This window comes from Rhea americana, unplaced genomic scaffold (assembly GCF_003343005.1).
Source record: "Rhea americana isolate MKP2758 unplaced genomic scaffold, rheAme1 scaffold_4, whole genome shotgun sequence".
Lineage (NCBI taxonomy): Eukaryota > Metazoa > Chordata > Aves > Rheiformes > Rheidae > Rhea > Rhea americana.
In genome coordinates, this window is record NW_028186534.1 from 6,385,718 (window position 1) to 6,398,056 (window position 12,339).

A 12,339-nucleotide genomic window follows, 5' to 3' on the forward strand; every position below is an offset into this window, starting at 1 on the left:
GGCCTGGAATTTGCTTTTTAGACAAATATTTTGGCAAATTGAGATGAATTTGTTGTATATTCTGACATCAATGACTAACTTCCACGATGTTTCTTCCAAACCCAGATTTATCTCGGAAACATAATGTACTGGGTTCACAGCGCACCACTGCACAATTGCTGCAATCCCTGAAYGTTTAGCTCTGTTCAGCAGGAAGATCTGCCCAAGGAACACTCCCTAGGAGTCACCATGCAGGACAGAGGGCCTCATAAGATAAGAAAACACACAAGCACAAGAAATGTTACATACCTGCAAAGAGGTATTGCAGGCATCAGTTGCTTTGTCCAAGATGGAGGTACCAACAAGATTGATTCTGGGGCTGAGTTTCTCCTGTCCTCCTGCTCACAAGGCCCATGGAAGTCAACAGTCTGAAAGACGTGACATGGAATGCTGTTTTTGTGGGAAGGCATCGACGAAGGATCAGGGCTGGTTTTCCAGATTTTTGTGGGAACACCACAAGAAGGATCTGTAGGAAGGCTGTTCATAGCATCCATGGAAATAGAAGCACTGGGCAACTGCGTGTAAGTAAGTGAAGAGCTGTCTTCTCTCAAAGGGATGCGAGGAGAGGATTGTGGAGAGGGGGTCCTTGACTGTCGTGGAGAAGTGGAAGGTGGCTGAGTATTGTAGAGCTCAGTGCAAGAGTACCTCCGTTTTGCACCTGGTGATGAAGACCTTGAGTTGGGACGGGGTGATGGTGAATGTTGTCCCAAGCAGGTTTCCTCCGTGATGCTTGTTCGTGGTGACATTATTGGAGAGGTTCTAGGAGAATAATGAGTATGGATGTTTTGAAACTGTGGACAAAGGTCATCACTAGGACCATTATTTGGTGAAACACATGGTGATGTGTAAGGAGAGAAATTTGTCTCTGAAATGAAACTTGCAGATGAGCCGCTACTAGCTGGGCTCAAACACAGCGGTTCTCTGTAGCCCTCAAAGCCAGGGACAGGCAAGGTAACCCTGGGGCTAGTGGTAGCTGAGTTTGACTGATGTTCTACCAAAAGATCTGTGTCTCTGCTGCGGAAGGGACCCCCTGAATGAATCAGTTCATGATATGGAGTAATTTCAATCCTAGGGCTTGGAGCAGAGGCCCCTGCAGCGTTTGCAGGGTGCGTAGGTGTTGTCCCTATGCTATCTGGCTGTCCATATCTGCCCATGGGATCTGCAGAAAGGCTAGAAAAAGCCAGGGGGCATGGCTTGAGGCCACAGTCCAAGACATCATGAGCGTATGTAACTCCAGAGGGTGGGCTGTTGGTTTTATGTGGAGTCGGTTCTTCTGGAAAAAGAAGGGTCTCTTTAAGACTATAAATATTACTACAAAARCTGAGCAATCACGGATTAAAAAAAGGCATATTTATAAACTGGATGTGATCTGGCAATAGGTAAATATTAGATTCACTTAATTATTTTTAACTGCAATTAATGCTCATGAAAAGTACTGGATTAACAGCCAGGGAAGCTCAAGTGCTCAGAGCAGATGCAACACAGACCACAGCAGTGCAAACTTCTCCACACTGCCCTGTCCACCTCCTGCTACTCGAGCCCTGACCTAGAGGGATCATCTGCAAGGGTGAGAAGACACTTCAGCCTCTCTGCCCGTTCAATTGCTGGCCTCTCTGCTGATTCTGTCAAAGATACCGTTAGCACCRATTGGGGTGGTGTAATTTTGGTCAACTTTTGTCAACAAGGAGCTGGACTGGGACCGTTACATCACTAAATCAGTTCCAAATAGGATGACATAAAACTAGAAGGYTGAGAAGCAGGTTTTGGTGAAGAGAAAACAAAACAAAACAAAAAAACTTTGTTATATAGCAAAGCCCGGCCAAAAAAAGGCTYACTGAAACCAAAGCTGAATTCAAGCTCTTGAATGAAAAAGTCAGTTCTGTGTGATGATTTGTTTGGCTCCATATCATGTCAACAAGTTCTGGTAACAGGATTCACAAGAGGAAGCACCAGATGATCAGAAAATAGAATTGCAAATATTTGTTAGAAAAGGAAGAGAGATAGAAGGGATCCAGCCTCAAGCTTACAGGCAACCACTTTCCAATTCCAGCTCAAGGAACACTGTGGCCAAAGAGCGATTATAACATTCGGAATAACTAGCAAACMTTCAGTCCGTCACTCTCTCCTGGTGCAAAAAAGCCCCTCTCAATTTTCAGAGATTCTCAGTTTTGCAAACTGTCCCCAGATTGTAGCACCTAGGTCTTTTCCTAGCTGCAGCAGAATTCCCCTTGGCACTCCTGAGCCCGGACGTGATCCTGTCCCACCACTCCACCAGGTTCCTAACATCGGTGGTGGCAGAGGGCAGAGTCATGCCAAATGGCCTGGGACGGACCCCTGAAGGCACAACTCACCAGCTGCCGTGCTGTTTTGGTTTCCCTAGCCTGGGGGCTGAACAATAACTTGTCATTATGCAAAAGCATTCAAAATACAATCTGAATTTTTATATGCTTTTAAAGATTTCAATGCRTTTGACAGAAAACATTTGAAACGGCTCCACAGTCTGAGATGAATCTGCCCTGTCTGTTCACTCTCAGGCAAAGATCAGTATCTGTCAGAGGCAGAGAGTGTTTCATTTAAATATTCAAATATTTTTTCCAGTATTTTCTCCAACTCCTACACTACATGAGACAGCATTTCTCRTGAAAAAATAACATTACACGTAAAACCTGGTAGGAGCTGGCTGTACGTTTTGCAGAAGTAGCGAAAGGTTGTACTGAAACTTTTAGACACAGAAAGACTGTGATTTCATTTCAGAGGTATTCTGTTAGTTTTCAGGTTTATGTTCTTCTTCACATGAAAGTAAAATCCTCCACTGATGGCTTTGTAGTGAGCATAAGAAAAAGTTCAAAGCCATCTTTACTTTTTGATGATGAACCTGTTTTCCCCTTAAAAAATGGCAACATCTTCCAAATGGAGAACTCATTAGCTGCACTAGGGATTAACTCATCCCAAAGACTGCAAAAACAAAGTAAAAAAAAAAAAAAAATCAAGGCTTGGACAAGTTCTACTTTTTGCTCCGAATGCTTTGCACAACCTGGAGAAAACCCTGTTCAAATTTGGCAGGAACTGCTGAGCCGTAGTGTTTAGTGAAAAACACCGAGCAGCCAACCAAACAAACCAGCACACAGAATCGCTGCGTGACAGCAGCACGGGCGGCGGGGAGAGTCCAGCGTGCAGATCGCTTAAGGTTCCCTCTGGCTTTTAATCTCAGCACACAGCTACAGCTAGGGAAGACCGCAAGGAGAGCGACCGGGTGTCGCGGCGGGCGTCTCCGAGCGTCGCTGGCGTCACAGCTCTGGCAGCCACAGAAACGGACCGTCGTCCACATCGCTCGGCCTCCGAGGCGTCAAGCGTAGGTATCGGCGCTGGGAGCCGCCTTCCCGAAACGCCCCCCTCCCCAGGGCCGCGCTGCCCCGCGCGCTCGCACCGAGCCCCCTCCCCGCCGCTCGCTCCGACTTCGGGCGATGCGAGAGAGCCGAGCGCGCGCCACGCGGAGCAGGGCTCGGCCCCGGCGCGCGAGACAGGAGTCCCCGCAGCGCCTCAGGGACCGCAGAACGGCTCTCCACGCGGGGCGACTCCACACCAAGGAGCGGGCGACCGCTTCCGCTCCGCTTTCCCCTCGTCTACAGGAATAACTGCTGCCACCGAACGTGTCAAACTGCGTCGGCAACGCCATGAGCCGGCAAACAGCCATGCCTGTCTGGGCCCGCGCGAGTCCTACGGCCCCGCAAATACACAGACACATCCCGCTTTTTGCCAGTAACAAAATCTCCTTTGCTTTTCACTGAAATATTTTGCGTTTAAGCAAGTGCTTTCCTCCTTGCTAGTCACGTCCCAGGCACTAATAACAGCGCTTACGCACGACGGCGAGCTGCAGCACGACCTCGCTCCACGCAGCGCTCCAGACGCTTCCGGGCCGYGCGCGCCGGCACTGCTCAGCCCTCGCTAGCACAGAAGGAACGGGGCGGACGCCCTTTGCCAACCGGACAACACCCGCAGCCTGTTTTGGGGCAAAACCGCCTCGTCTCGCCCGCCCTGGCAAGTTATCAGCAGCGCAGGCAGGCGCAGGGGAACGCGGACAAGGCTCTGGAGGAGAAACCTCAGCTGGTTTCACGAGCGTCCGGGAAGCGCCACGAGCGGAGGAGGCGCGAGCGGGAGCTCCCTGCACGCCCGCCGCCCCGGCCATCCGCGGGGCGAGGGGGCTGCCCTTGGGCGAGACCTCCCGCCCMAGGCCCAGCCAGACCAAGCGGCCGGGCAGAGGAGGAGCAGCGGATGGAAACGCCGGCGGGGAGGCCGGGCGGAGGYGCAGCCCCGCGCCCGCCACGGCGCGTCTCCCCACCGCCTGCCCGGGCTCCTCCGCTCCGGCACGCTGCRCCCCGCACACGGCCCGAAAGCCTCTCGGAGACCGTCCGCAGCCGCCGCTCCTCCGGCTCCTCGTCCGGGACGGGGCGCTTGGCCCGCGCCAGCCTTGCAGCATCCCCCTTCTCTGAGAGGGCGCTAAGCAGAAGAAGAGGTGCCCATCCCGGCGGCACGGCAAGCCCTCCCTGTCCCCGTCAGCAAGCTCCTTCCACCCCCAGCCGCCCGCGGCCGGAGCCCGTCCTCCCTCCCACCCCCAGGAGGGCACCAGCCGGCGCTGGGCCTCGTCCCCAGCGCTCACAGTCCAGACCCACGTTAGAGCCGAGCAGTAAGAAGAGTGAAAACACACGTTAAAAAAATAAATTCTAGTTTGAAAGGCCTTTAAAAGACTCTTGATTAAAAAAAAAGAAAAAACAAAACAAACCAAAAAACAACTCCCTTCCACACACCTCCGTGCAGCAGCGAGAGGAAAACCCACCGCAGCTGCGGAGACTTCCCAGCCTGCAGCCACAGACCCGAGTGCGTGCACGCATGGACCTGCAGCGACCCACCCTCCCCGGGCTTTCAAACAAGGCAGTAACTTCAAAGCTGTTCACTCAGCCGCATGTAACCTTGCCAATTAGCATGAAATTAGGGAATAACAGATCACCAGAGCAAATGCCTTCCACGATGGGTTTATACAAATCATCATCTAAGGAAAGCTAAAGATAGCTCCCTGCAGAGCCCGGGGAATGCAGGGGAGAAGTTCAGTTTTGACCTCACATCCGCTTGCTGCGGTGCAGCTCCTGTGATTTCAGTGGCATTACTTATCTGCATAAGGAAAAGAGCCCAAAATTTCAAAATTAAGTAGCTTCTTGTAATTTCAAGGAGCCAGTCTGGATCTTTTTTGCATTTTTCAAAAGCTCTGTATTCTCTTATTTACACTAGCTGCTTGGAAGCTTAAAGTGAAAGTTGGTTTCCTGAGTGAAATCTGGTATTCTCTATTACATGTGCATATTTGTTTCTTTACTGTAGGGCTGCTGATGAACACTGCGTCCTGTGTTACTGAGCCAATTGCGAGGACTAAGCTGCTAGTATTTTTTTTCTTCCTTTTAATAGCTTTGTATTAAGGAAAAAAAGAAGGAACAAGACAAAAAAAATCTCTCTGATATGGGGATTCAGGATTTGAAATCAAAGAAGTTGTAACCTGACCGGGAAGTTCATCACATTAACTATTTTTTCTCAATCTTCTTTGAGAAAAGAAAAGATATTCAGCACCTTTCAAGTTTAATAAGATAAAACTTGGGATACCACTGACAATATCTCCACATATACCTTTCAAGAGAATGATTCTAAAACATTTTTTTAAAGCATAGGAAACTTCTTTTAAGTGAAACCTCAAGCTCAGTCTAACAGCCCGGATACCTGCTCTGCACCATCCCAGCCTGTTCACCTGGACACGTCTCTAAGTTCAGCCTGCTAAAAGCAGATGTTTCTGCTTTGAAAATGCTGAGAAGAWGATAGCTAATAAAAGTCTGGCAAGCAAAGTTAAAAGTAAAAAGCACATGGAAAATGGCACTTTGCACAGTGCTCCTGCTTATGGAAATGGCTGGCTTAAAGAGGAATATCTAATATTAATAATATTGACTGTAGGATTTTTATTTACTCTTTTTTCCCYGTTGCTTTTATAGCAGTCCATGTTCCTGTTGTCTCAGGCACACATAAGCACTAGTGAGTGCCAACTGCTTTCAGTAAGGATATTTCTGGCATTTCCATGGCAACAAGTTGTGATATAGATCCTACTTTTAAAACATGAGCTTAAATGGATACTATCAAATCAGAGCTTTTTAAAAACCACTTTTATCAAAGATCAGCTTTCCTCCCCATTCACTCCTACAGCCTGAAATTTATGGATTTTTTCCCTAAAAATAAAATAAAAAATCACTTTTAGCATGTTTACAGATATTTGTTATTATAGGACCGGTTGTGAATGGTGGGTGGAGCAGCCTAGACTGAGGAAACCAGAGCCTCTTTCAGCCGGTCTTTGAATGTAGGAACCAGAGTCAAGCCCGGGGCTCCCAGACACTYCTATGGTCTGGTCCCGCTCCGAATCCTCCACCCAAAAGGCCTCGTTTTCCCCGCTGCAGTTCAGAGGGAGCCAGAATCTCACATCAACAACCAGCATCGTTTCACCACAGCATGTGCAGAAAGCTCTTTCTAAAAATTTGAACATTTTCTGTTCTCGTGTAAACACGCTTTAATCTTTTGTACATTAAAGGTCACGGATGTATACTGGATTGCTTACAGACTTTAGCTGGTGTCTTTTCAAAGTGAGCAAGAATGTTCTCCAGATTACAATGCTAGTATATACGGCTGTGATTTTTTTTTTATACTAATGATTTCCATCTTTGGAATGAACAAAATTACTACTAATTATGGTTTCCAGTCATTCAAATGGGGAGAAAGCAGGCTTAAGAAGGAAGTTACTTCTACTACAAGCATATACTGCTCTTCATTTGTGCGGTTGAAAAGATTTAACTTTCTACCCCCCACCTACGTAATATTATATTTTGTGGAACTTCCCACTTAAGGCTTCACAGCAGTTGTCCCTATTATAAACCCACAAACAAAAGCAGCATCTGAAGCTTTCACTGAGATTTAATGCATTTTCATTAAAATCACTGACCTCTCCCTGTCAATGATTTACTTTAGCAAGTTTTGATCTGCTTTAAGGCTTGAAAAAAATTGCAACTTTGTAGATCTGATGAATTAACCATCCTGACACTAACATATACTTTAAACAAGTAAATGAGAGAATGAAACTCAGTAATGACTCTGTTTTACTAACGATACTGCAATTCAAGCCTAATTCAAGCCTCCTTCTCCTGCACTGTCCCCTAGGAGCACAACACCTCGCTCTTCAAATGCCCTAAAGAAACGCCACCTCTTGACTGCGCCSGATCACCATGAACGCAGCTTAGAAACAACAGCCCAGCAGTCCTTTCCTCTGGGTCCCGTCGCCTTTGGCTCTGTCTAGTTTACACAAASCTGTGTTTTATGGGGCAGGAAGCATCACTTTTTAGCATCGTTAACAGACAGAAGTATCACATAAAGTCAGGGAACACTTCCTGTGATGCTTTTAGTATCCTGCTCATACACAGGCTCAGGAAAGTATGAAAATAGGCTTTTTAAAAAAACTTCCAATTTAAGCGCGCGGTGTCCGGCTTAAATCCAGCTGGATCCCCTCGATGCCTTGCCGCCCAGGCAGGATGGCTGAGCCTCGCTCGCGCTCGGGCCGCCCTTTCGGTCGAGGCTCCAGAGCAGCCTCTCCCGGGAGAGGGGCAGCCACAAGCCGCCCGGCCCGGCTGAGCTCTGCTGCTTGGTCTTTCACACCCGCGCTCCGACACCCGCGTGCAAAACTTCCTGCAAGGCAGAGGAAAGTCCCGGGGCCGCTTCCACTCACTAGGACCACGGCGCGCAGCCCAAGCCGCCGGTGACAGCGCAACTGCGACCGCGCAGCCCCGAGCCGCCGGGCGCCGGCCGCGGAAGCGGCGCGCGGCCCGGGCGCGCCCGGCGGGGCTGCGGGCGCCGCCGCGGCAGGCGGCCCCGGGGCCCCGGGCTCCGCACCAACCTTCAATCGGCTTCAGGTAGTCGTAGTCGAAGAGGATGGAGAAGTCGAACTCCTCCTGGGGGCTGCCCGCCCGCGCCGCGCCGGGGCCGGGGCCGGGGCCGGGGCCCGGGCCCCCCTCCTGCGGCTCCGGCTCCGGGGCCTGGGCAGCGGCGCTCATCTGGGCCAGCTGCTGCCGGGCACCGGCAGGGCGGGAGGCTCGTCCCGGGGCTGGCCTGCTGCCGAAGGAGCCCAAGACGCAACAGCCGCGAGAAAACCTGTAGGTATCCTTCCAAGTGCAAGTGCAGAGGGATTTAGGAGGGAAAAAGGAAAGCAAAACAAAACAAAACAAAACGACGAGGATTTCCCCCGGTCCCTGGGGGCGGCGAGCCCCGGCGGCGGCACACGAGGGGCGACCGGCGAGAGCGGCGGCGGCGGCGGCTTCCTGCTGCCGAGCAGCCACCTGCCGCCCGGGGCCGCCCCCGCGGAGGAGGAGCCCTGCCCTGCCCGCACCGGCCCCGGCCCCGGCCCCGGCCCGGGGCAGCGCCGGCCGCGCCCGCGGAGCTCGGGGTGCGGAGCAGAGGGGGCCCGGGCAGCAGCGGGGGCGAGGGAATGAAACGGCCTTACGCGGGGCTGGGGGTGGCAGCGGCGAGGGCAGCCTCCAGCACCCCCTCCAGCGAGCTGGTCTCTGCGCCTCGGCTCCCGCTGTCATCCTGAGCACCACTCGCGTGCAGCCTCCTGTTCCCCGGTGACTAGGCCCCTTGCCAATGTGGTTTCCAAAGTSTCCGACAGCTCTAGGCTCTTCCCTTGCCTTCTCCGGGCTTCGTGCGTCCTCTGCCACGTGTTCCTTCCTCTCATTCCAGGCTGCTGCTAAGGCAGTTTTCTGGATGYGTCTCCTGCAATCGCAGGCCAACCTCCCCTAACTGGGACGCCTTCAGGAGCACAAACTCCATCGTGCACAAGGCCTCTGTTTTTCCCTGCCTTGCTCATAAACAGTATTTCACAGAATGGTCTTTCCATARCTCTCACCATGTTCCCTGCTGACCACACTGCCGGCGCTGCCAGCTTCCCGAGGTCCCCGGGCCACCTTCGCCACATTGGCCCTATTCATCGCCTCTTCCTCGAGCACTTCACAAAGTGCTGGTCACTGCCTCCCGGCGGCCTTCTCCCCTCCGATGGCTGCTGCTAACAGCAATGGCTTCACTCACGGGGAGCTGGGGATCCTAAACTTGTGTGCTTAGAGCATGTGKGGTCAGAGGACTCTGTTCCCTTGCTTACCTGTTTATATGGTCCCCTTTATAAGTGCACAGATTGCTGTCCCTGCGTCTGAAAAACGCTCTTAGTCTGTAGACAGGGAAAGGAGGCAAAGGCAGAGTGACCAAGATCATTAAAGAAATATTTTACTGTTTACTTTAACTTTGTTTTTATTTGCTCAGCCTGTTAGCACGACAGCATTAGGTACATACTTTACAAATCTGGCCCTAAGTTACTTGTTCCAGGTCACAGAAAGTCTCTATTATAGCACACATGAACCAAGGTCTCTACATTTTGAGTAATACCCTGTCATTTTTACCATTAATATGGCCACACAAGTAATAACACAGTACACACACTTCTCATCACATCCTGTTCCTCTATCCTTTGCCAGTTTAGGATGCAAGAACTCAGACCTTTCCTATGCTTTCAAATAAGCTTCTACATGGAGCTTCTGAAGGACCTCAGCAGCTCATGCTCGCACRGTCCCTTCATTCAACAGCAGCTACCAGGATGCATTAGAGGCACCTATTGGTGAACAGAAACACTGCACAGCACTTTCTRGCACGAAGGGAAAGTAAGGGTGACTGCAAGTGCACTGCTTTTGTAGCTGCATGTAGTTGGGGGAGGGGGAATAATCAAACTGGAATTAGACCTTTACGATACTAATACTTCAGTAGAGAGTGCCAAAGGAGAGGGAAACCAGACTTTCAGAAAGGGCAGGTGATCCTGCAGACCTGATGTGCTAGGTTTTTTTACCGAGATATTCACATAAAGAGATGGTTACCTGGGAATACCAGGAACCCTACTCATATATGCTCCCTATACATTCAGTATTGGAGTGCATTTTAAAAACGGGCCGAATAGCCATTACTCTATATTCACAGCCCCTAGCTTAATGAGCAATTTCACTGCAATTGATGCCATATTTTCACTCAGCAGAGACTAAAAGGACAATATTTTTTCTCATTAATGCATAATATACATAGTAACACAATAGCTTCCTTGCACCAAGCTACTTGAACTTTCTCCTGCATGTCCTGCCAAAACAACCAGGAAYGGCAATTTACTGGGTTTCCACATTGTCAGCACACAGCTTGGTGTGTGTGCGCGCATGCATGTGTGTGTAAGAGGCGTGAAAAAGCTCATAGGCTGTGCACGTCTGCTCTTGTGCAATACGATGCTTCTTCCTGGCCTGCTGTGGCTTTTTCATTGGTGCGGGGACTGCTGAAGCCTAYGTTGAAAAGGAGCCAGTGCTCTCTCTGTGGTCGAGTTGGAGACCACAGCTAAAGTCTACCTCATCTGCTGCAGCAATTCTTAATGCTACACAAGGCGCTGGCTCGCGGGAACTTCTTCGACTCTCTGGTAGGGCTGGCGAYGGGGCTCTCCTGCCGCCGGCACGGAGAGGGAGGCCTACGCTGCCTGCAATTAGTGGTCTTGGCTACTAGCTGCAGAAGTGAGGCCACCCCAGCAGGCGTGCTGCGCACAGGGCTGAGTCCTGCGGGCACCCCTGGGAACACATCTGGGGCGCTGCTGGCTCCTGACCCCTGCGGGAGCATGTGCTGCTCTGCCTGATTCAGTCTAAATTGTTTAAATTTGAAGGAGAAATATATTAGGTTGACATATTTATATATCCATTTTAAAATGTTGCTTACTGTTTGTTGGAGAGCTAGCCTTTTATCATTTGCCTTTCTACTTAAAATTCATTAGAAAAACTAAATGTACTTGCTGATTTTGGCATAGCACTAAAGAGAACTGTCATCCTTCCAACTAACAACACATGGAGCATGATTGGATAGCATAATTTATACTAGCCACAAAAAGGAAAGACAGGAACAATAACATAGGCCTTTTTAAAGTAAGATATGGGTGACTGGCAGGAGAGCCTGGGGAAATGACCCCAATTTCTGCTAAATCTTTACCCTATCCTTTATCCTTTATTTCCTAACTGGCCGGCAAATCTATTAAGAATGTTAAGTTTCAAACGTATCCTTAGCTACTCCTAGAATTAGTAACACTCCACGAATGGAAAATGTACCTTTTGCTTTCCAAGATGACCATGTAATTTCAAACAGTTCCACCGCTCTTTCATGCCATCATAAATTCTCACACTGGCGAGGAATTAGGGTGACAAGACAGCAATGAGAAAAGTGTTGGACAAATGTATGGATTAGCTCAGCTTGTAGCATTCAACTGTTTCGCCCAGTGGACAGCTTCACAGATGTCCAGAGCAATACCCGACGGGCGTGCAGTCGAGCAGATTCCCTCTGCTCCCTTCTGTGGCACACGGACTAAGTCACACAAGGACATTGGTCCCGTGTGACCTCGATGTTGTATCGTATAGGAATAACAGTTTCCACAGGCTTCAAGGGCATAGAGGTGTGAGTTAGAATGCTATATACTCTGTGGGCAGTGTTGGAACATACTGATGTGTTATTTTGAGCAGAAAGGGTCCAAATCCACAAAATACAGATCTGGCCTAAATAGTAGACATGCATTAAACCATTACTAGGTTTGAGCAGCTGCAGAATTCAGACTGAGTGACAGCTGTAGCTTTGAAGACCTCCAAGGGCTGAGCGTATGTTAGTTGAGACCCAAAACATGCTCTCTGGCCAACAAGTGAAAATAAAGCTGCAATTTGTCTAAGTTTTAGCTGCAATAGCTATATAACTTACAAATACTGCCCACAGTCTGTTGTTAATAATTAGCAATGAAGAAAAAGCAGGAAAACTACTAGACTTGAATAGTCTGTGGACTCTTCAGTTCAACACATGCACTCAGAGAAAGCACGCAGCCATGCCAAATCAAAGGAAAAACCCAAACAATGTGACAAACACTTCCTAATGCTTATTTTCCATTAGAGCTGGAGTGAAATGCTAGAAGACAGTGCCCAAAGCCCGGAAATACTAGCTGGTTTCCTTGAATCTCAGTCTTCTTCATAACCCTTCCTTTCTACAAGGACTCTTCATTTCAAGGACCCTTCTCCTTCTACCACCATCAAAAGGCCAACCTGGTCACAAGCTCCAGCCTCTGGCCACGACCCTGCTCAGGTTCCTAATACCCATGTCAGAGAGGTGGGAGTCAGAATTAACTCCTTTTTTTTT

The 12,339-nt window shown here is 49.7% G+C and overlaps 1 protein-coding gene across 5 annotated transcripts in view; it reads right to left on the bottom strand.

The window, feature by feature from the left end:
• Window positions 1-12,339, bottom strand: part of NFATC2 (nuclear factor of activated T cells 2) — a 101,585-nt gene that overhangs the window by 84,889 nt on the left and 4,357 nt on the right. For 2 of the 5 annotated variants that reach the window (XM_085314065.1, XM_085314066.1), the window contains exons 1-2: window positions 8,006-8,162; window positions 289-1,312 (exon numbers count right to left, since the gene is read on the bottom strand). In XM_085314065.1, the coding sequence (XP_085170191.1) occupies window positions 289-1,312; window positions 8,006-8,162 (1,181 nt within the window). Of the gene's footprint in view, window positions 1-288; window positions 1,313-8,005; window positions 8,163-12,339 lie in introns of those variants that run through there. The other 3 variants (XM_085314069.1, XM_085314068.1, XM_085314067.1) reach the window with 3 other exon arrangements.